Genomic DNA, 24,805 nt, shown 5'->3' with positions numbered 1-24,805 from the left:
TCAAAATTCTAGACTACTTAAGTGAAACTCACTTTTCAAAGAATACAATAAATAGCCTTATTTGGGGTTTTATTTAGTTATTATAAGCAAAAGATAAAATTAAAAATGGTTTAGCCTGTTATCCGATTAATCAAAAAAACAATCGTCCAATTACAGTGGTGTAAAGTATTGGAGTAAATGTAATTAGTTACTGTACTTAAGTATCTTTTTGGCTACTTTGTAGTTGTACTGAGTATTAAAGATATTAGCAACTTTTACTCTCTACTTGACTACATTTTTGAACAAGTATATGTACTCTTTACTCCACTACATTTGTAATGACTAATGCAATTACACATTACATTTTGCATGGCACCTATCTTTTTTTTGCAGCAGTTTATTTTTGCTACAGAAGAATTAATATTGCCATTTAAAGGGCATTGAAGGTACTTCTTGTGAATTTTGCCCTTACTTCTTTATGTGAATACGAGTGCATTATCAGGTAGTTGACAATCGCTGGCTTTGACTTTTTAATTTTACCTAACATTATTTTATTTATCCGTTATATTGAAGAGACCTTTTTGAAGAATGTTGGCTTACTTATGAGCACTTGAGCTTAAATGAGACTTGGGTGTTTGTAATAGATGTAGGTTATGGTGTCGACCATGATTTGTTGCAATTTTGAGGTGTTCAGTCTTATTATGATTTAAGAAAATAAATGCGATTGCTCTCCTCACGAATCGACTGTTTCTTGTTTTTCACTGACAAGTCTCTTAAGTGTTGAGGACTAGTGCTGCTTTGAGCCTACATTCAGTATGAGTAAAATACTCAAGTACTGTTAAAATCAGATACTCGAAGACTTTTACTGAAGTCGTTTTGGAATTGGTGACTTGTAACTTGTAATGGAGTAATTTTCACTGCAAGGTATCTGTACTTTTACTTAAGTATGGTTTTCAGGTACTCTTTACACCTCTGTCCAATTATACGGTTATTAAAATAATCGTTAGTTTCTGCCCTAATTTATTGTGTATGTCTGAACATAAACTTTATGTACTTTTACTACTTTTTGCTCCTTTGTTTCATTATTTTTCAGATTGTTATTTATCTTTTCAGAATTGTGTATCTGTTACACTGTGAAGCAGTTGGAAAAGTGTTTCTGTAAAAGGAAACCTTTATGCTTCTGTTATAGATGCAAATCTGATTGTCACCTTCACATGATGTAAAATAGAATGACTCCAAAGGTAATATACAACTTGTCTGCGGATTTTTTATTTGTTGTGTGTTTTCTATATTGGGGTGGCCGATGGGGGGGGGGGGGCTGGCGCCAATACTGATCTCGCATACCCCTCAGAAAATGTGCAGTTGCGCCCCTGCATAAACTCATGGCAAAACACCATAAACCATAATCCTTTGTCGCCATTTCACCATTTTCACAGTTGGGATGAGGCTTTTTTCCTTCACACATATTGCAAGGTTGCACATTTTTGTCACAAAGTTCAAACTTTTTTCACATTTGTGGATGTACCTTGATACATGTAGCTTGAAGGCTTTCCGCTTTTTGGTTGTTGATGTATGATGTAGGGGTGGTTTCCCGGACAGGGATTATCTTAAACCAGGACTAGGCCTTTGTTAAATTAGGATTTAAGTCGTTTTTAAAACATACTTTACAAAAAAAAAAACGTTACAAAGAAAACCTCACTTGTCTGCATCTTAAGACAAAACAATCGCACTGATGTAATTTAAGATATGTCAGTGTAAGTTGTTGTCGATCAAGACACCTCTAACATTTAAGTTAGTCTGGGACTAGGCAAACCGCCCCGTATTGTTTGGATATTTTGACTCACGTCATTGACCGTAGTCATTGTTTCCTATGGACACAACGTACGCCATGATGTAACTGAGCTGGCTAAGACAAAATGCGGAAACGTTCTGTGCATAGAGTGTATTGTTCTTAATTGTGTTATCTTTACGGGACACCCAATGGGACCGATTATTTAAAGGGCAAAAGACCTGCACAAACCACATAAGCAGTACAGTAAGGTACTGTATACACTAAACACCACTTCTGAAAGGCACTGTGGTCGAATAGTAATACAAAGTGGCAAGCATAAGTGCTCAATTTTAATCAAATTCAAACAGTGAAATATACAAGTGTTATTCACATAAAAAAGCAAAGGAAAACAAACAATGTATAACATTAATCATACGTAAAGGCAAAAAAACTTCAAACTCAAAAACTTCAAATGCTTTGGACAACGTAACATAAAAACAGTGTGAAATGTCAATAGTGAAAAACACAAAACTAGGTGCATGCTGAAAATATATTAAGAATTGTAAACTATTGCTGTGTATATATTTACCAAACAAGGCCCCCTACGTGTTGCCTAAAAGTTACTGCACACATTAGAAGCAGCTGTTTGACTCTTGACCTAAACCAGGGCCAATGTCTGTCAATAACATTGCTGCATGCATCTAAAATTGTCAATGTACACCTTCAACGTAAAGTTGTCGCGTTACACTTGAATGAAAATAACTGTGACAAATGTTTCTAATAAAGCGATATGTAAACAATGTACACAATGGTCTTTAAAAAGATGTTTTTGGTTTTGTGTGCAGTTTTACACATCATCGATGCAAATTGCCGGAGCTGAACCTTCATGACCAAAAAAATCGGCAAATAGTTTTTCGCAGAGTCACATAGGGTTTTACACTTTCTTGCTGCTAAAATGCATAAAAAACTGTCATTTTTGTTGTAAGATTGCATATCTTAAAAACAATGTGCCATTGCACATTAATGTGGTTTGCCATGCAGTTAGCAATGAAGCTTTATTCACAAGCCATTTGAACTTTAGACCTTGAGAAACAGAAGTGGGTCTCTGCATTCTGCCTCCAGTGCAGGTTGTAAACATTTACAAAAATATTCCCTTCTTTCACAGAGAACTCTCTGGTTTGGTAAGTTCTGAAGTTGCCTCGGGATGTGTGTAGCTCATCAGAGGGTCTCAGTGGTGGTATGATGCGGTGTTCCAGCGATACCAAGATCTAAGGAAGAAAAAAATCATTTAAATGCGACTTTTATTGGCACTCTAAACTCACGTTGTTCCCCGTGGAACACAAAAGAAATGATCTACGAATATGTCCAGGTTGCTATATTTCATACAATGAAAGTCAATGGTGACCAGTGCCTATCAAGCATTGTGGACCCTGTGTTCAACAAGAAAATTATGTTTTTCACTTTTGTGTGAACGATTGCTTTAAAATAGATGTATATCTCTATATATCTGAGATACAGTTGAGTGCAAACATTTGCAAACACTGCAGAATCTGTTGTGCTGTAAAAATAAAGATTTAAGGACTGCCCTGATAAAACTGTTTCCCATTACAGATATTTACAAAATAACTTAACTGAGGTGCCTTAATAAAGGCTTGTAGTAAATAAAAATGTCATTTTATCTCTTATTATATTTGCATAAATAATACCAGATATGTATAACTTAAGAGGCGAAAGGGCTATGCAAATAAATGTGCTAAACTGGGGACAGTTTTTTACCCTGGGGAGTTGAACGACTGGTTGACCCCTTGTGATGTCAGTGGACTGGATGAAGTGGTCAGAGTGCTGGGGGAGGAGCCTCGACTTGGGCTGCTGGGGGAGGAGCTTGACGACACTGTAGAAAAAAAGGATGACCTTAATAAAATGTTGCTATTTAAACTAGGGCTGTCACGATTATGAAATTTGGCTGACGATTAATTGTCTAATAAATCATGGCGATTATGATGATTAATTGTCTGTTTTTGAGCTTTGACTTTTAATTCTCATACATTTTTTATTCAGCTTTGAAACGACCATATTGTTCTGAATACAAGACTATGTTCTTTTTCTTGGAAATACATAGGAAAAGATTGGGTTATCATACTTAAGGTTTAGGCTTTTACCTGTCAATAATACAACCGCCAAATACTTGTAAATTAAGTAAATTTATCAGGAGTGAATAGAAGCCACCTTTAAAATGCTATCAGTCATAGAAAAGCTTCTAGTCTGTTTTTTTCTCACTTGCAAGACTACAATAAAAGTTTACTTCTATGTTAATGAGATTTTGGTAGACTGGTTTTCACACTGAAATAATATTAAACTGTACTGCAGGTTATTTTTTATGATATATGCTTTAGTTTTTTTAAGTGATTGTGTTGTGGTGGTACATTTTACAAGTATTACCATGCTTTAGTTACAATATATACAATAAAATATGCAATATGCAGATGCACTACAGCTCCCCCTAGTGTCTTCTATAGAGATGTGCAATAATTGCGATGATCTGAAACCATCCCGATGGGGTCAAACAATCGCGATGAGACGATTATTTAATAATCGTGACAGCCCTAATTTAAACGCTATACAAATTATTCCTAAATTGGCAATAGTTTATCTTAAAGCTTAATACTTACTACCCCCAGAGGCAAGTGGACTGAATGATCGGGAAGTTGAAGGCTGAAAAGGGAAATTAACCAAATTAGTGGTGAAAGAATCTTTTCAGAGAAAACCCCAAACATCCCTCCACACCCAAAACCTTAAATCACAGACGATAAAAAAGTTACAAACATGGAGAAGTAAAATCATGTATCACGAAGTAAAAAATCACGAATAGGTAAAACATTTTAAACAAAAAATGTATTTAGAATAAATGTTTTAATTATATTATATTAATAGCCTATTCATTATTTAAAAATCTTTTGGATTATATATGAATTCTTGATCTGTTAAGATGTAAATCAAAGAATGAAAAATGTATTAAAAGAGATCGTTTCCATAATAATAATTAAAAATAATAATACTTCTATATTTAAATCTCGAATCGTTATTCTGAACAAACAGTAGCTGACCTCAAAAATAGCCTATGTTTGAAACAAGATCCATTCTGAGGATATTAGTAGAAATGATAGATATGTCAGGGTTAGTAAATACATATTTTGCATGCATTATATGCATCATGTTTAGCATTTAGAAGGGTCAAATTATGTGAAAAGGGTTGACTGCATGTAAGTATTAGACGAGTAAAGGAATCAGACAGACAGACAGACAAGCTCACCAGACGTGGGTTATAGTTATGAGATTTTATGGGTGAGGTGGATAACGGGCAGTATATTCTCTTCTCTTTCTGCCGCCGGTTACAGAACCACACCCGCACCACTTCCTTCTCCATGGATAGCTGCTCTGAGATGAGTGTGATCTCTTCAGAGTTTGGTTTTGGGTTCTGTTCATGGTAGAAAGTGTGCACATGTGTCATATGGCCTAAAGGGGGCACCACTATAAAACTAATTTACAACCTAAATTAACATAGCAGAAAAACACTCATGGGTGTATTTAAAGTTGTTTCCCAACAAAATGCTCTCTAAAATGACAATGTCTTTCGGTGTCTCTAAAACAGTGGTTCTCTTTTTTGTTGTAAGGCCCCTTTGTGTAGTGTGCATGGCTTTGCAGCCCCCTTAATAAATAGATTAGGGTGGGTTGCACCAACAAGGATTAAAGTAACAGTAAAATCGCCAGTGTTAAAAAAGGTCAAATTAACACTCTCAAAGTGTGGATTATACAAACACTGTGAGTGTTAATTTGACCTTTTTTAACACTGGCGATTTTGCTGTGTAGAGTTTAGAACTAATCTAGGGTTTGTTGATCCTAGTTTTATTTTAATTCAAATTGCGTTGCACCGCTTAATTTTAAACAGAGATGAACAAATCGTGGATTAAAACTTTAACCTGTATTTAAACCGTCATATGCGATTAATATTGTCCGCCGTGATGGATTTGTCGGTGTAACTAAACAGCAACAGTGTTGCACTGTCGTGTAAAAAGGAAATAAACAGCTCGTGCATGTAAAAGAAACGTAATTTTGCTATTTAAAACCTCTCTCTGGATAATTCGTTGATCAGGCTGATCATCCATAAACACATTTCACAAGCCTTGAGGGATATGACAGTGTACAAACATGACAGTTGAGCCGCATCATTATCCTGCAGCTCAAGACTGGAGCAAACATAAGAGAGAAGAGCGCAGTACGGGAATCACGAGCGGTTGGACCTCTGTCGTTGTCGAGCGCCCACAGTCGGCGTTTTCAAACGCGTTTAAATACTCGAGTGAAATATATGAAGAGTTTGTTTCCAAAATGAGACAACTCCGTTTTTTAATCATGTTTTTTATTATGTTATCATGTTTTTATTGTGTTTTATTGTGTTAGTTAGCTGTATTTTTTAGTTATTATGGCTTAAATTAAAACAAAACCAACTGCAGTTTGATTGATATTAATTGGAATGCACAATCAAAAAACATGATTTTTGAAAAAAATTAAAAACGGAGTTATCTCATTTTGGAAACAAACTCTTCATATATGGAGCCTCAAATATAAGAGGCACAGAGAAGGCTCATGGCACAATTGAACGAACGATCGCTGTCAGAATCGCAAAAGTAGACAAACGACCATCTAGTGAATTATGGTAGAGGTAGAGCCCACTATAATGCAACCTATATCCAAATGACAGGGTAAAACGCAGAACCTCTTTCTACTTTCGTTTTGTTTCTATTCTTTTTTAGAATCCGTTGCATTCATTTCAACCATCGGATTTCAGTAACAGGAAATAGTATTACAATCATAATATTTTAATCACAGGTTAGTTTTTTCTGGGAATGGAATGTGTTGGTAAATGATAAACAAGAATTTCAGGGGGAAAATTCGTTGTTGTAACGCGCGTTACTGAGATTGTAACGGGTATAATATTACCCAAATTGTATTAGTAATTCGTTATATTACTGATTACTATTATATATTACAGCAAAAACGAATACATTACTGTAATGTCGTTACTTTTGTAATGCGTTACTCCCAACACTGCCGGTGTCCCTGGTCACTGGTACCGCTAAAATAACTACTCTTCTCAGGATGTCGGTCTTTTCCGTTTAATCACAGACGTTGTGCTTGTATGCACTGGATAAGAAAGCAGCGCATCTTGAACTTGACGCTTCACAGCCGACCAACCAGTTTATCAAACCACCATGCCCTGACTCGTGCTGATGTGTTTTATTTATTATTCCATTTTTTTTTTAAAGTAAACACATCACTGAAGCGTGACATGACGCTTATGTGTCTGTTCCTGATCATTTTCCCGCACATTTTATTGTAGATATGTGCTCTTGTATTATTTAAACCTCCTCAGTAGCAAATTTAAAATTAATCCCTAATTCAGAGATAAATCAGAGTTTAAAATAATGGAGCATCAGAATGAAACTTAATCCAGATTTACTGTAAAATTAAAACCTGGATCAAATGATATCTTAAATATAAACCTGATTATTTTCAAACAAGGTTTACAGTTTGGTGCAACAGAATTATTAAATAAACCTTAATTTAATCTAGATTTAAATCTAATCCTTGTTGGTCCAACCGACCCTTATAATCTTAAATATTACATTTTAATTGAACAACGCTGGAACATAAATTCTTTTGGTGGTCTTATTTTTCTAATGTTTTATTGCATAAAATATATGATACATTTCTATAATTCATAAAATACCACAAAATCTGTGGCCACCTGAATCCATCTTGGGGCCCCCCATAGGGCCACGGGCCCCAGTTTGAGAACTACTGCTATATAAAACGACCTTTGCGATATGAAGTAGCAAGTCACAGTTTAGACGATTTTAACCAAGGGGTAGGCCTTCTCTATGTCCCGCCCCAACTTCCTGTTTCAGTTGGAAATATAACACAGGAAAGAAAACAGCACTCGTTCACATACATGTCTCTACTATGCATAAATGAAAACTGCAGTACCTGTGATTAAACAAGTATAAAATACAAACTCACATCATTAAAGCGTTTCTCCAATGTCAGCTTGATGTTTGTTTCGATGCTTGTTCTCTTTTTCCTCTTTCGTCCATAACCCTCCAAAAGGGGCGGTAAGGTGGTTGGGCTGGTCATGGAGTCAGATGGGGAGTTCTCTGAGGAAAGATTTCACAGAGATATTTTAGTCACAACCATGAATCAAAGGTCATAAATAGATTTCCATAGATTATCGACAGCACAAACCTGCATCGCTGAGCCATTTCTCAAGCAAGGGCTTGAGTTTGCACATGTTTTTGAAGCTTAAATTGAGAGCCTCAAAGCGTGAGATGGTAGTCTGACTGAAGTCATTTCCATAAAGCTTTCCCATTGCCAGGCCCACGTCACCCTATAACAGCAACACAGATAAGGTTAAATGCTGGACAATATCCAAATCAGGGTTAGGCAAAATCCAGAATCTAATAATTGGCTCCTTTTCAAATCTTCAGTTGGAAACGAAATTCAGTTAGCATGAACTTCACTGAATTCACTGAACAGCCATTCAAAGAAATATACATACAGCACCACAAAATGTCTGTCACGATTTCTCAACAGACTATCAAAACAAATACTGACTCTAAAGACTATTAAGATATAACCACACTCATAAACTACCGTTCAAAGGTTTAGGGCCACTTTACTGAACTGTTTTTCATGATAAATAAAACCTTTTTATTTAAAGGCACGTGAAATTATGCAGGGGGAATAGGTTTATAACAACAACTGAACAAAACTAACAACTTAAAATGCTGTTTGAAAAGCATCTCAGGAAGACGCTGGCAATAAAATGCCAAGAGTACATTGCAAATTTTAGGCAAAGTGTGTCCACTTCGATGACGCTAAAATATAACAGTTTGACTTTTTCAGGCACAACATAAATCCCAGTTACATTTGTATTATTGTACGGTTTTGTATAAGTTTGTATAAGTTTGCTATTATTTAAAAATGTTGACAAAAATATAAATAAAGAATAATTATGCTAAACTGTGTACTGTAAAGTGTATATGCATGTTTATGGGTAATTCATGTTCAAATAAGAATATTTCAAAATGCATATGAAACAGTTCAATCTCTAAGTTTTTCATTCCGTTTCCTGAGCAAGATGTAAACTCTGGTCCAGCAGAATTTCCGGTTTCATTTTTTTATCTTACGGATATAATTAAATCTTAAAGATGTTTGTTAAACATTTTGATTTGGTTATAAATATTCTGTTGGTTGTATTCGGTTCAAACATTGGTGCAGTGTTAAACAACTGAAACAGGAAGTTTTTCTGGAGTTGTTTACGTTTTCCAAAGTGGCCTATAAATAAGATCCCCAAGTAAATGTATAAAATGCTAAAAAAATCTATTCCAAAAAAACACACAAAACAAAATACACAGCGCGGAAACTGTCCAAAGCCTTTACCTGAGTAAATCCTAGTTTGATGCGCCTCTGTTTGAAGGCCTTAGCAAACTGCTCCAATTCTTCCAGGTCATTGGGTTCCTCTTGAGGTGAGCCAACACGTTTAGGGACCTGTAAGTGAGACATGTCTAGATGTCCATCCATAGAGCCAGCCAGCCCTGTCCTGCCCATTGCCTTGTGGGAAAAATAAAGTATCAGCATCTAAGCAATAAGACATAACCTCAATGTGTTTTCTTAGTTTTGATTTTTGTTTACTTATTTGCTTGTTTATCATTTTATAATGGCTTTTCTTTTTCACATGTTCTTACATACAATACAGCGATAATACCATTATATTTATTAAAAATACATCAAATATAGCCATGGTAGATATAATTACCAAACCAAGTCACATGGCGAATACTATTAATCAACTGGTTGGGTGCACTTGAATTTATGCTTCCTGTGATCTTGACAACCAAAATGCATACATGCATTTTTATATTCCATTTTTGCATAAATGCTTTTGTTTTATTTTATTCAAAAATGTAAAAAAAATACATAATAAGAAAAAAATGAGTAAGTGTGTCCAGTCTGGTAGTGTAAACCCAGTACTGCAGTATTATTACCATCTGACCGCATCACTAAACTATGGTACCGGTCCAGTAATTTTTTAAAAGCAAGCTTTAAATGAATGATCCCACATTAGGATCTGGTGTACCTGAGGAGTGAGTGCGAGACCAGGCTGATGTGGCAGAAGTCCTGCCTGTGACTGTGTTGGCAAGGAAAGCAGGTTGGGCTGAAGAAGTGCTGTAAAAAACAGCCGTGTCCGATAAATACATTAAAAGTTTAGTGTTTTGTCCATTTTGTACAATACAGCAAATATTGTACCCGGACATCACCTTTGGCAACTTCTGATTGTAGTTTGTGCAGACACCACTTTTAAAAGTAAAGGTGCTTCAAGATGCTATAGAAGAAAATGTTTTGTCTAAACGGTTCCATAAGGAACCTTTAACATGCAAAGAACCTTTCTGTTTTACAAAAGTTTCTCCGCGGCGAAAAAGATTCTTGAATGGTTCTTTGTGGAACCAAAAATCGTTCTTTTATGGCATCGCTGAAGAACCTTTTCAAGTGCAGAATTAAGAAATAAAGTGTATTGATAGCAGTCAGGCACATTGACTGACCTTGATGTCCAGATTGGGCCTGAGAGAGGAGAAATGATGACGGAGAGGACAAATGTGACCCAGGCATCAGGACAAGCTGGGGCAGAGGGTGCAGGGAGGGCAACTCCTAAAAAATTAAAAACCAATTATTAACCTGTACATGTTTTATCCTTAATATTGCCACTTTGTGTCAACAAAACGAATAATACATTAATAATCATCATTTCACGCCATCATTTATTTACACCCAAGAAAATATTTTGAGAAATGTCTCAGTGACTTTATGTCAATACAATGGAAGTCAAAGGAGGCCAGTGTTGTTTGGTTACAAATATTCTTAAAAATATTCTCTTTTTGTTTTTTCACAGAAGAAAAAAAGTGATACAGGTTTGGAATAGCATGAAGGTGAATAAATGATGACATTTTGTCAAAACTATCCTTTGACGTTTTTATTATTGTACCATGAAAGATGTTCAGCTTCAGCTATATATACAGTATATATAATGCCTCATATCCTTCCGTTTCAGATTGGGATGAAATATGACATGCACATGTTTTTGACATGAGATTTACCAAGTCAGCTAAGCTGCCTCAAATTCTCTATATTTATGTTTAACATACCCCAGTTAGCTGGCCACCAGGCACTGGTGGTCCCTGAGTCAGATGGCATGTTTTGTGTGACGATCCAGAATGAGGTGAATCGTTCAGATTTTCTGTCTTTATCTGCAGAATAAAAAAAGATTTAGTTAGATAATGCGAAATTATTCAACAGAACAGAGAGTCTCTTTTTCTGTAATGTAGATAAATTCCAATTTCTCTTCTAGTCTAGACATCCAGGCTTAAAGGTAAATAGCGAATAAATAAGTAATTAAATAAAAGCCCAATGTTAAGAAAAAAATATTTTGTTAAACGTGTTCACTTTGTGTTTTGGTCTGCCGGTGTGCGTCCGTTGCTGTATATGCGTGCATACGTGTGCTTTTTGTGTGTACTCAGAGACCAGTAAGGCTGCTTGACTTGTTCTGTAGGAGAGGGCCTTTAACAAACATTCCTTCCCTTGCCGTAGGCAACACAGTATGCAAATGTCCTCATAAACCTGAAGCTAGTTCCTGCGCACGATTCGTTTCGCTGTCCTTAAAACGATATTATGTGACAGGCTGATCTGATGATTCATATTGGTTATGGCTGAAATGGAACACTAGAGAAGTTCTGTAATGAGATGAGAGCCTTTCAAGCTATTTACCCTTGACGAGGGTCTCCTTATAAGAGTGAGTGCCCCGAATACCAAAACATTACATGTTCGGCGTTAGATGTTCGATATTTAAAGAATGAAACAATGTTTGTACTCACTTGTCGGGTAAAGTCAATCCCGTTTTGTTCGATATCTGAGAAAAGGAAAATAGAATCACAGTTAGTATACTTCATGTTATGCATTGATATTCAGACTGCCTGAAAGTTGATCAACTGTGTTTTTGTCAAATACATTTCCCATGTTGTCTTTCCATTGAAAGGCCTTTTGTAAAACATACCATACTACAAACCCCCCAAACGTTCCATTACACGAGTAAAGAGAGCGAGTTGGGGGTTCTAAGGTCGTCAATACCAGGTAATCTCAATTAATTTGAAATTCAAATCTAGCTCTATGAGGCTGTGGTTAGAACAGCATTCAGTCACCCCACAATATGGAAATCTATCCTTCTCCTGAGCCAAACTTCCAGTATGGAAATCATCAGATCATGCAAATGAGCAGGTTTCCATGGCAACCTTTAGAGGCCTACACATTTGAATACTTACAGACCTCCAGGTGCATCTTCAACTCTCTGTATCTCTCTCTGTCTCTCACAAACACTTATTATCGATATTATCATATTGTATACACAAGCATGCATATATACGCTAATACGTCTTTTGTATGTTTTATCCAAAATGTTACGGTAAAAATGTAATGTGCCGTGTTTGCCCATCTGTTAAGCAGTGAGATAGTATACGAGTTCTTTAAATTGATGAAAATTGGTGTTATTTCCTATTTGTTTATGCTTTATGCAATATAAAATGATTCAATATAAGAATGATAATACTATTAATACACTCAAACAACACTTTTTGTACAATCCAAATATTTGTAGTAATCACATGACCTGACATGACATCTGATAGCAACTTATCCTAATCCAAACCCAAACACTCGACACCACGATGGAGGCGATGGAACACAAATGAAACATATATTTATTGTTCAGTGACAATACACGACTCTCGCTGAATCCTCATTTTGCTCAGGTTCCTCATTTCAGCAAGACCGTTCCGTTCTAAAGCCATTGTAACTCGAAAATGATTCAGTATCGCCTGAGGCTATGAGCGCTTCACTGCAAACAAACCGCCACATACATCCTGGTAGACTTCACATCCATCAAACGGCACGCATCTCACACCTAACCTCTCGGCTCACAATCCCATAAACAGTGTAATGAAGATAAATTCCTACTTCTTTTCTAGTCTTAAACATTTAGGCTTAAAAATGAATAGCAAATAAGTAATAATGAATTAAAAGCTCAATGTAAAGAAAAAATGCTTTTAAGAGTCCTATTAGCACAAAGAGTTCAACTTTGGGTCATAACCACAACCTAAAGCCCGGTAGGAGTTAATGAAATCCATGATCCTTATTTCAAATAAAAGTGAAGCCATGTCATAAAGACAGCATTCAGGTTTAAGCACATATGATACATTTAACTAAAAAAGTTCAATAACAATTTAAAAAGTAAAAAGTGCATGGCGTAAGTCTTCTTAAATTCATCTTTTGGTCTAAAAGCAGTAAAACCATTTTAAATACATAAAAACAAATCAAACCACTTTTGAAATGTATAGAACAAAACATTTGATCTGCAGTGACTTTTTTCCTTGTTACATTATGACATACCCAAGTTATGAGCTGTTTCATCATCTTGCTTTATCAGTAAATAACATTCTCATCATTTATTATGCATGGTTTACATCCACATAGTATTTCCATTTAACTTCCCCTACACATTTGTTTAAACATAATTTTACAGTTCCAATAAATAAATATGTTTTGAAAATATTCCACGGAGTAAAAAGGCGCCTTACCAGCTTGTTCATGCTGACATTCTGTGTGTTCGGCAGCCTCAGTGCTCATCTTAATATCTGTAATGATAAATACAGCTGATTTTCCTACAGGATCACAACTTTAGGCAGACACTGAGGCAATTCATGGAATGGCCCAGCCAGTAAAATGATCTTGAGGTTTATTCTAATGTGTTCAACACTCAAATGGTCTCCTTTATGTAAAGGGCTCGTTGTAATATTCATAAGAGCAAGGGGATCCCCATTCACCATTCACCACAATCACTCTGTCTCTCCACCCTAATCTCTTCTAGTCAAAAACATTTAAATCTGTCAATATAGAGTGCCGTGCACAGCTAGTGTACGATGCAAAACAATATGATTCCACAAAACGGTCACTGCTTGAGAAGAGAACAGGCATCTGGGAAGCAAAGCAGTCATTTTCAAACTTTTAAAAGTACATCAGCACTTACCTTGATGACAAAACGGCCAACGATACGCTTTCAAAGTTATATCCCTTGTTCTGTATTGCTTTTCTCAGGTCTTCAAGGAGAAATCGATTCAGAAACCTGATGCACAAAGGTACGGAGAAAGTTGGACATTTAAGTGACTAAGTAGGGTAAGCAGAAGAGTAGTTACCTCTTCACTATCCCACACCATCCGATAGACATATCATTTGCATAAGGCCCTTGGTGCGTCCTATCCAGAGTCTGACTTTTTGCATAAAACAACAATAGGCAGACGGCAAACTCCGAAAAGCTTGAGAATAAGTGCATGTGTGACACACTACCTCTGTGTGTGTGCGCGTGTGTATTGGCAAACATTAGTGTGCCTAATCTTTGATTGAACATGATCAAACCCAATTTTAACTAGATATAGCACTATATGTATATCTAAGGTCCTCCACTACAAAAAAGAAAAGGACTGATGTTATTTTTGTTGATTCCCAAAATGATGTGATGCACTTTTGATTAATGTAATTTTTGATGAATTGGTCATAACTTATCTTGAAAAAGTGGTGTTATTCTGGCACTGTAGGCTAATCGTTACAGTTATTTGCACAACAGATGGGTTGACAAATTAGCCTAATGTTCTGTGGAATTTTGAAAATGTAAACGGATAGCTAAACATTAACTGTCCATTAAAGTCTGCCAAGGTTTTTAGAATTGTGCATTGAAATAACAATTTGATAGTTTACTCTCACCGACATGTTAAATCACTGAAAAACAAACTTTAAAACAGATTTAGTCTGTAGGCCTACGTCCCCCACTGCTCATAATTTGAATGAAAGAGCGACCTTAGTTGTGTTGAATGTAGTGTTGAGATAGTTGAGATATGTGTTGGAATGATCCGCAGACATTTAATTTTGAGACACAATTTCAGTGAACCGCTTAAATCGGTTGGTTCGTGACATTGGGCATGCTTTAAACATTTCACGTTAAACTAATTAATTTAATATAAGAAAATGCGTATATTAGTGTTTTATTAATATAAATTCGTGTGTGTCCCAGATTGTTGGTATTGTTCGTGCCGCACGAGGTCGTCACTGCTTTGCCTGTGCCTGGGAGTTTTCGTGGCACGTGGCCGTTATACACTATGGTGCGGTTTCCTAGACAAGGCTTAAAGCTAATCCCAGCCTAAAACGAATGTTTGACCTGTCTTAACTGAATATAACGTGCCCAGAAATCTCTTAAAATATATCAGTGCCATTGTTTTGTCTCAAGATGCGCACCATTAATGTATTCTTCTAAGGCATTTTTATAAAAGCGACATAAATATCTTAATTCAAATAAGGCATATTCCTGGTTTAAGATAACCCGTGTCTGTGAAACAGGGCCTATGAGTTTATCTGGCAGAAAACGTCTTGTCTACACCGTGAGAAAGGTGGATTGAAATTCCCTTTATAACGTTAAACACCTAACAGTGTACAGTAGACAGCGATCGTGACTGCAGTGAGATTCGAGTAGTCGCGACTTTTATAGCGCGTGGTTGTGGAGATTTGTAGACGTGTCTGGTAAGATATGCCTATCCACATTACTTTCACGAATATTCATTTTATTAATGTTAATAGCTAACGTTCCTCACCAAAGTTTTGCTGTCATTCCCCGGCGCGAGCAGTACACAAAACGCACACTAGACGGCAGTATGCTACATATTCCGCGTGTGTGCAAACCAAAAATATTAAAATCAAAAACACCTCAACAGTAGCTTTACTTTGGGGGAAAACTTTTATTTTATAAATAATGTCTTGTAAAAAGCAGACAGTAGTTGTTTAATTTTGGCAGTGCATGTTTAAAAGATTTAAAGGGACAGTTCACCCAAAAATCAAAATTCTGTCATCAACGGTATATATTTCTTTGTTAGGTTGAACACAAAGGAAGATATTTGGAAGAATGTCAGTAACCAAACATATCTCATCCCCCATTAACTGCCATAATAGCGAAAATAAATACTATAGTTGGAAGAATGGGGGATGGGATCTCTTTGGTTACTGACATTATTCCAACTATCTACCTTTGTGTTCAGCAGAATAATTTTTTACAGGTTTGGAATGATCTGGGAGTGAGTAAATGAAGACAGATTTGTCATTTTTGGGTGAACTATCCGTTTAAGCTCAAACCACCAATGTCTGAATGTAAACGATATCTGTGTAAGTTACAACAACATACTTCTCTCAAATATGTTTTCATCTTTTCACAAATATGTATTCATACTACGTGAAAATTAGTTTTTATATAAAAGGTCTAAAAAATAAAGACCATGAAAAGAAATAAAATAGCAAATGATATATCAGAATAGTAACACAATCAGATATGTTATGTACCGCCAAGTAAACAGTAGTAAAAGGGTAGGCCTAGTCAGAGCCTTAACCATGAAATGAATAGTTCATGAGACAATCCTGGAGGACCTCATGCACCCCATATTGTATATTACAGACCCGAAACAATTGCAATTGAAATGTAAATTAGAATTAGTCATGGCTATAGAGAGCAACTTCGCTGAGACTAAGAAATGTGGCATCAAATGAATGCATTTGCAATAAATAGACATCACAATATGTTCAGAGACACTGTCTTAGCTGCCATATAAGGTCTTTGTCACAGTCCTAAGCCTCATGAACAAACATAAAACAACTGTATATGTAATCTCAAATGTAAATATTTTGTGTAAGTGTATACTGTAAACAGCTGTTCAAGGCAGAATTAGCAATAAGGTTCTTTGTATTTGTTTGAAAATGGAGGCAAGACAGTAAAACTTGCAATAACAGCAATAAAAGCCTGAATAACTCTGAAAATGTGCAGTAACAGCTTATACGTTTTTAAGGGTGCTACAGTAAATACAACTTTAAAAGACATTTGTATTGTGAACAACAGAACCTTACAATGGGATTTTTTACATTTATCAAAATACAAAAACAAATTTTATCCTTAACATAAGGGATGATTTGAAAAGGCAAAATATGATTTTACAGAAAAAGTGATCATTTAAAGGGACAGTACACACCAAAATATAAATTCTGTCATCATTTACTCACCCTCAAGTTGTTCCAAATCTGTATAAATTCATTTGTTCTGCTGAACACAAAGGAAGATATTTGGAAGAATATAGGCAACCAAACAGATCTCATCTCCTATGTATTGCCATAGTAGGAAAAATAAATACTATGGGAGTAAATTGGGGGTATTCTTCCAAATATCTTCCTTTGTGTTTAACAGAACAAAGAAATTTTACAGGTTTTGAACCTGTGGGTGAGGAAATGATTTTTGTGAGGTGAACGTTTTGGGGTGAACTACCCCTTCAAAGACTATTTAGAATCAAAGCAGGAACTACAAGACAGCTGCCCTAAAGTAGCACTAAACCTACGACTTACCACAATAACACCATTTTCTGCCCTGAGATACCACTGTAGATTTGCCCAAAAGTGAAAGCTTGAAAACCCACGTCAAAATATCCATTCATTCTCATTATGATGCTTTCTGTCAAACACAGAAACGTATGGGTCATGTTGCATTTCTGTAAGTCAGTTGAAAAAATGTTAAGTAGCTTTCAAAATATTGAAGTGCGTGTAAATTTGAGATTAATATCCTTATTATAAATTGTTCCTCAAAGTAACAAATTACTGAGGGTCATTCTGTGGAAAACCTTTTATAAAAGATCTTTTTTCACAATACCATTGTGTTTACAAATCTGTGATTAAGTACAATTTCCATACTATACACATTACACACATTTGTTTTAAAGTACCTACAAAATACCGTTTTGAAACAAACAAATAAAAATGTGTTTTTTTTCATTACAGATTCATTACAGAGTCCTCATCCCAAAGGCACAGCTGTTTATGGGGCGTGTAGAAGTCAAACCGGTAGCCTTTGCTGCAACTTTTAATGCCACACTTGTAGGGATTGGACCCCTGACCCCGGCAGTACTTAAGCTGGCAAGGGAACCACTCCAGATGTATCCTGTAACTGCAGGCGCACGGCTGCCACGGGTCTGCTGTGGAGTTACAACTCTGCAAACCAGTGACGTCCAGACTCTGGGGAAGCACCTTGAATATCGAACCCTCGACCCCTGTAAAACCAAACAGACTGAGTGAAAATGGATAGAATGCATCATAATCAGATTCAGGTAGGCTGTTTGGTCATTCTAAGCACTAAACTCATTCCTGTATTCATTTCTTGTGAATGATCTGGTTACTATTAAAGATCACCCAAAAATGAAAATTCTGTCACCATTTATTGGCCCTCATACCAATACTCAGATTCCTATTGACTTCCATTCAAATGATATTGTTTCCCCAGGAAAAAGACATAATCCAGGTGTGAAATGGCATGAGGATGAATATATGATGGCAGAATTAGAATGTTCTGGTAATTTATCCCTTTTTAAAAAGTTCAAAATACAGGACACGGTACCACAAGGTGTAGTTATTTTCTTAATTTGAATACATGTGTCATGTTAGAATGACCTCTGTCCAGCCAGTGCTTGACATCTTGTTGTCGTGTGTACACGAGGTCCTGTGCTTCCCTGCAGACATTACGTATATGAGTACTGAGATGCCAGGAGATACTCATATTGACCACCGCGTTCATACTGAGCCGTTCCACTCCTCGTATCTCTTCTGCACTCCGCACCACATGAGGGTTTTTCTGTTGGGATCACACAGTACTCATTAGAATGGGAATAAGGATGACATTTTCTTATCAGAGCTCAAAACCTTCAAACAAGGCACAATCAAATGTTTTTGTATAATCATCGGCCTGCTGAATCCTGTTTTGGATGCTGGTCACCAACATTAACATTTAACCAACAAGATTTGGCCAGTCAGGTTTACCATAAATACTTGAATAGTCAAGCTTGACCAGGACTAACTGGTAAAAATGCATGCTGGTTGTCAGTACGGTGGTACTGTTTTGCTTTCAATTCTTTGCATTGTGACCTGTCTGAGTCTGGCCATGGCTTCACTGGGGATGAGCTCTCCGTGATCCAAATGGGAGATGAAACACAGGGCTTGATACTGTGTCTGACCCCTCTCTGGCTCCCCGAGGACCAATGCACGAAAGATCTTTACATGCTGTTTGAAAGAAAGACAAATAACATGTGCTTAGACACACAAGCATAGGACAAACAATGGCAACCTGTAAGAAACATCTGAAAACACACCTGTTCCCCATTCACGTGACTCACCCCTAACTTACTCTTTCATGTTTTTCATCTCTCCCTAGCTTAAGATCTTTTCCTACTTGTTTACATAGCTTTGTAGACTTATTGTTGGCTCTTAAGAAAAACGTTTAGGCTTTCTTATTTGTAAGTCGCTTTGGGTAAAAGCGTCTGCTAAATGAAATGAAATGAACATGTACTTTTCTGACGCTAGAGTGAATGTTTTCTTTATTTTATGAAAAAACAGTAAATGCAAATTTAGCTGTGTAACTGACGTCAGAAACTCCCAGTTACATACCATTGCAAAAACAATCCTTATTTTATAAAAAGATTTTGATTTACGTTTGAAACAAGAAAATGCTGTTTGCCAAAAGTCTAAGATAAACCTAATTCAAGACGGTTAACTTCCAGTCTGTGTTTGTTGATCGGTCTGGCTAGTGGCTAATAATATAACTATTTATATTTTATTTTATTTTTATTCATATTATTTTAATATTCATATTTTATGGTATAATAATATTAAATAAACCATTTTATTTATTAAATAAACAATTTGTTGAATTGTATTGTGTATTAATTTCATTAAATAAACAATTAGTTGAATGGGTTGTGTAACTTTGTTGTATAAGTTTTGCCAAGTAATGGTTCTTCTACCCAAAATAACACTGGCTAGACATACATGTAATTTACTTGTTATTTCTTTTGCTTGTTATCAGAAATAATCTACAGGATTCTTTTCTTTAAGTTTCGGCCACAAGCGTGCCGGTGCAGTAACATTTGTTTATTTTGTTGCTTTGAAACCATCTATAAGTTTACATAGTATTCTTTTTTTTAAATAATTGTCATATTATATTATAATTATATAATAAATGTAAACAAATATGGTATATTGACTGGAAGAGGCACCCTAAATCAAATTCTTTTTTTAGTAAAAGGGTCAAGACTTTAAACAGACTATAAACAGCCCTCCAGAGCACATGAAACTTGTGTAATCTCCTTCCATCACCCCGAGCATCAGCTGATCACCCACCCCCAAACCAACCCGGCACAAAGAAGGCTAACTGCTCCCATATGGACATAACCAAGAATACAGCCTCTCTTTCACAACAACAATGCTGCTTTTCTTTGCCTTCATCCAGCTGTAACTGCACTACACAGCATTTACACCAAATATGACTGGAACAGCCTTTACCCCCTCAAAAAGTTGGAAGGCAAAATTTTTGTGGCTGCTTTTGAAAGGTCTGGTAGATTCTGTTACACAGAGAATTGAAGCCACAGTAAATGTGGCACTGCTTCAGTAGGAGCTCATGGCTTGTTGCAGGTTTGTGTATGTGTGTGTGTGTGTGTGTGTTGGCCAACCAAATGACAAAAGGAGTGTAAGACTTAAATCACTCGGAGACTCAATATTTATTTTAACAGCAGGGGACTGATGGTAAGATTAGTCATAACTGCTGCTTTAGCACATCTTAAGTACATCCTTATATTGTTCATGTGTTCAGCTGTGTGAATATTAAATAAACCAAACTATTTAAAGGTGAATGAGTAACTTCTGTGGCACCTGTGACACCAAACAAAACTGCAAAACTATACAGATTCTTTCCAAATTTCTCCTAAACACTCAGTCTGGCATTGGTGGGACAAACAGGTAGTCCTGTGCCAAGTTTATGCCACAAATTGACATGTCTGTGTAGAATGTAAAGTGATGCAATTCATAAAATATAAATATTAAATCAAATAAAAATAGCAAAAGGACTTTAGCTTGTTGATGGAGGTTCCTTTATCGTAAAAAAGGCGTTCAGCCAGCCCGCTGTATCACGCAAGCTAGTTTTGCTCTATTATGTTTTGACATGCCTGATGTTTCCAGTGAAAACCACAGCATATTGATGCTTTACAGCAATTTTCTCATGAATGGTTTACACTGCTTGTGTGGCTGGCAAACAAATGGTTTATTTCCCACTTAAAACAGTAAAATTTAAAAAGCATGCACGAGGATAAGGCCCTACATTGAGAAAGTCTAAAGAACAAAAAATCTGTTTATGGTGCTGAATGTAACAGTAAAATGTGATCTCAGTTGAATTATATCAACGTGAAATCAATTGAAATAGCAATTGACAAAAACATAAAACAGATCCATCTGTTAATATGAATGCTGATAGTGATTGTCTAACGGATTTCTGTAACATTTAAAACAGTCCATTCATAAATACTTTGTGTACATAATTCATCATGTGTTATTCATAAAAAGCTAGACTCTTCAATCCTTACAAAAATGGTCCTTAATCAAAAATCCTTAACCATGGTTTTACTACAGTAACCATACTTTGAATAGGGTTTTTATAATAAAACCATAGTAACCACAAATTTGTCTCAAATTTGCCATTAACCATAATTTATCCATGATATTTTTAGTAAAATGATTGTAATGCAAATGGAAACCAGTCTAGTAAAAATACGGTTGGTCTAGCCTACTACAATTTTTACCATAAAAAAAATCATAGAAAAACCTAGTCACAAATAGTTTTAGCAAATTTTAGTCTTTCTTTTATTTACAAAAGTACCTCAAATGATAGCATGACAAATATAGGCATATTCATGCATGGCAGCTTTTTCATGGTACCCCAACTCAGGGCATTGGTGCTACTTTGTTCAAAACATAGCCTACCCTTTTATTTGCGTGTGCACAATACTAAAAAGGTAATCGACGTTGTACTTAAATATGCATTTTTTTTTTAAAGCACAGACAAAACAACTTTTTCGATTGCACTCCAGTGCATTAGTCGGTCTTTGTTTTAGCATGTCTGGATCTTTTTATAGGCAACTCACCCGCTTGAAATCAGACAGGAATGTGACGAGAGTCCCGTCTCCCTGCTTGAACTCCAGTGTTATGATGTCTTTCTCACTGTCCGCCTCCAAAATCTCCTCCGTTATCTTCCCATCATGCAGACGAACGAGCACCTTCAGACCCGAACAAACCCGCGCCGAAAATAAACACAGCACGAAGACGATCTGCACTAAAGCCACCGGTGAAGTCAACCTCGCGTACATTACAAGACACACTCATTTAACACAACAATGGGACATAACGTCGGAGTAAATTACTTATTCAAACAGATAAACCGGTGGACAACGAAGTAAAACTCGGATTAGATGACTTGGATCATCGCCTCCTGCTCCTGCCGAGTTTCAATCTTTACTTAAAGTTTTCTGGAAACACTGAATAACTATACACAAATCATCTTCGCTTGAAAGGGGTTTTGTCTGCTCGTTGAACTCTTAAAGCTCTCTTTGCCCGTCACTTCCTCTGAACTTTAGTAATTTGGCCTCGGGTTCCAGCACTGAACGGGGGGCCCTTCTTAAAGACACAGAGGCTTTTCCAAGCCCAGTCTGTGAGACCAGCCTATTTAAATTTCTCACAATCAACCTTTACGACATGGACAAAACAAATGAAAAACCTTTTCAAATCAAGATCCGTGTACGGGTACCACTTTACAATAAGATTGTATTTGTTAACATTAGTAAATGCATCAGCTAACATGAACTAACAATAAGCAGCATAGTTTTTAGCGTTTATTAATCTTTAATGTTAGTTAATGCCAATGCAATTGTTTATTTTATATCATTCTATAATGTTATTACACACCTCTCTGGAATACTTAATTCTGATTGGCAAGTCTTGACATTCCAAGGTATGTTATTTCCCAATAACAACTGCTCAAAACTAATAAAACATATCATCCGTGAAAGTCATTTTGACTGGTGCATATATTACAAGAAATAAATTTAATATAAATATGATCAATTAATAACATATGAGATTATGGTAAAAGCAAATTGCACATTCGTCTTATTTAAAAAAACAACATTTAAAAATATTCTAGTAAATGCTGAAATTTAATTAATTAATTAATGGTATTTAATACTAAATATTTAATATTTTAACAAAATGAAACTGCAAAATCATAATGCAAATGTACAGTAAATATAAAAATGTTATTTTATGCAGAACAGTATGTAATGCAACATAAAAAGTAACTGTTATTATATTACTCAAAAATAAAGATGAATCCCTTTGTTTATTTATTTTTTAAGGAAAATAAATTGAATTACAGCAAATAGTTACTTATTAACCCATGTTATGACTAATAATCCATTCATTTGTAATGTGACAGTAGCACCCTGAGCTATAACTTTCCTTTTGTGTCCAGTTTTGCAGCAATCCAGCTTATTACATTGCACATCTGGAAACTGTACTTTGTATAGGTTAAACCTGTAAATAACACATCTGTACACTCTTTAAAAAAATGATATGTTGTTTTTTTGTCTATATATTTTTTTCACTTTTTGTTTATAGTGCATTATTGTTTTGATTGAATTTCTCATTTTTTCTATCTTAATGTATATTTGCATTATGTTTGCACCATGTGCACACTTTCTTCTGCACTAAGCTCCTGTCGCCAAGTCAAATTCCTTGTGTGTGTAAACATACTTGGCAATAAAGCTGTTTGTGATTCTGATTCTTCTTCTTATTGTGAGCTTTACTCTTGCACAATCACGATGGAAGCCTTTGTATGTGAAGGGTTTGACCAAACATGCTTGTAGTCTATATAGCACCCCCACTGAGCCACTTATGGACTGTAACCCTGCGTCAGACCGTCTGTGAGGTTCAAGTAGACATTTACCTTCACAACAACCTTTCATTGAGTGCTGCAGACTCTCTGGAGTCACAATAAATGAGGTCCCCCTCAGAGCTGTGCCCTGAAATGTTTTATGTCACTTGTAAAGTGCTTAAGAGCAGCAATCTTTTTTAAAAGAAGAATGTTAAAACACGGACACCTTCTTCTAATTAATGGGTTTCCTTATTCCAGTAATTCTAATGAAAGTAAAATGTATCACTGCACCATACAATGACATATTAAGCAATTCCATGCTTCAGACTTTGTTACAACAATTTGGGGTGGGCTCTTTTCGAAAATACTTTTCGAAATAACTGTGCAAAGTGGGGTCCATAAAAAACACAGAATCCCTTTATTGGCCAATAGACCAAGTTTTAGTTACGTACCTAGATTTGAACTAAAATGTTCAATTGGAAGTCAATGAAGGTGTTAAATGCGTGTCTTTAATAGTTGGAAATGTTCCTTTTTTTGTAGCCAGAATATATAACGAAACATTGTGGACTTAAAATGCTCTCGCACTTTTCATTGCTAATGTGCACTGTGGTCGTCTTTGTTTTGAGAGGTTTTGTCATTAGAGGTTTTATTTTGGTTTGTGAGATGAAATCTGTGATAAGTGCCAAATTGCCTCTTCTGCTCTGCAATAACAGGAACATTGAAAGAATAAAGCCTTTATCCTGTGAATGATGTCCAGCACTGGCTGTGTAGTAACTGTCACATACAGATCCAATGAGAAACAGAGTAGTGTTCATGTCCTCTCACCTGGAGTGCAAGTTTAACATTCAAAAACACCTGTGTCTTTAAACAGGTGTCTAAGACACATTCCCTTATAGCAAATGCTTTTCTTGAAAGATGTCTCTTGTTTTTGTTATTTATTTATTTAATAGAGATCAATTAAAATAGCTAAAATAGTGCGCTAATACTTTATTTTATTACACTTAGTACACCTCCTTTTAGTCTTCAGTACTTCTATTCATGCTGTCTCAAAATAGATCTTCTTTAGTTTATCTTAAAAT

The 24,805-nt window shown here is 35.8% G+C and overlaps 2 protein-coding genes across 3 annotated transcripts; both read right to left on the bottom strand.

Annotated features, from left to right (window-relative positions):
- Positions 1–2,082: 2,082 nt before the first annotated feature.
- pou2f3 (POU class 2 homeobox 3) lies at positions 2,083–14,080 on the bottom strand. 2 transcript variants are annotated; one of them, XM_057324470.1, is made up of 13 exons: positions 13,935–14,080; positions 13,486–13,542; positions 11,731–11,765; positions 11,005–11,106; positions 10,405–10,510; positions 9,942–10,030; positions 9,245–9,415; positions 8,048–8,189; positions 7,826–7,959; positions 5,061–5,225; positions 4,420–4,462; positions 3,527–3,641; positions 2,083–3,018 (listed from the first exon to the last, which is right to left on the bottom strand). In XM_057324470.1, exons 2-13 carry the CDS (start codon positions 13,532–13,534, stop codon positions 2,979–2,981), a joined length of 1,191 nt encoding a protein of 396 aa, XP_057180453.1. In that variant the 5' UTR covers positions 13,535–13,542; positions 13,935–14,080; the 3' UTR covers positions 2,083–2,978. The 2 variants fall into 2 exon arrangements, with proteins under 2 accessions (XP_057180453.1, XP_057180461.1); XM_057324478.1 differs by lacking the exon at positions 13,935–14,080 and having other exon boundaries at positions 13,486–13,661.
- A 1,603-nt stretch (positions 14,081–15,683) lies between these two features.
- On the bottom strand, positions 15,684–22,428 carry oafb (OAF homolog b (Drosophila)). The gene is made up of 4 exons (XM_057324543.1): positions 21,943–22,428; positions 18,899–19,033; positions 18,428–18,608; positions 15,684–18,030 (listed from the first exon to the last, which is right to left on the bottom strand). The coding sequence occupies exons 1-4, from the start codon at positions 22,162–22,164 to the stop codon at positions 17,756–17,758; spliced, it is 813 nt and encodes a 270-aa protein (XP_057180526.1). The 5' UTR covers positions 22,165–22,428; the 3' UTR covers positions 15,684–17,755.
- Between the last annotated feature and the right edge of the window lie 2,377 nt (positions 22,429–24,805).

This window comes from Triplophysa rosa, linkage group LG2 (genome assembly GCF_024868665.1).
Source record: "Triplophysa rosa linkage group LG2, Trosa_1v2, whole genome shotgun sequence".
Taxonomy (NCBI): domain Eukaryota; kingdom Metazoa; phylum Chordata; class Actinopteri; order Cypriniformes; family Nemacheilidae; genus Triplophysa; species Triplophysa rosa.
This window is presented reverse-complemented; position numbering and strand designations above follow the sequence as displayed.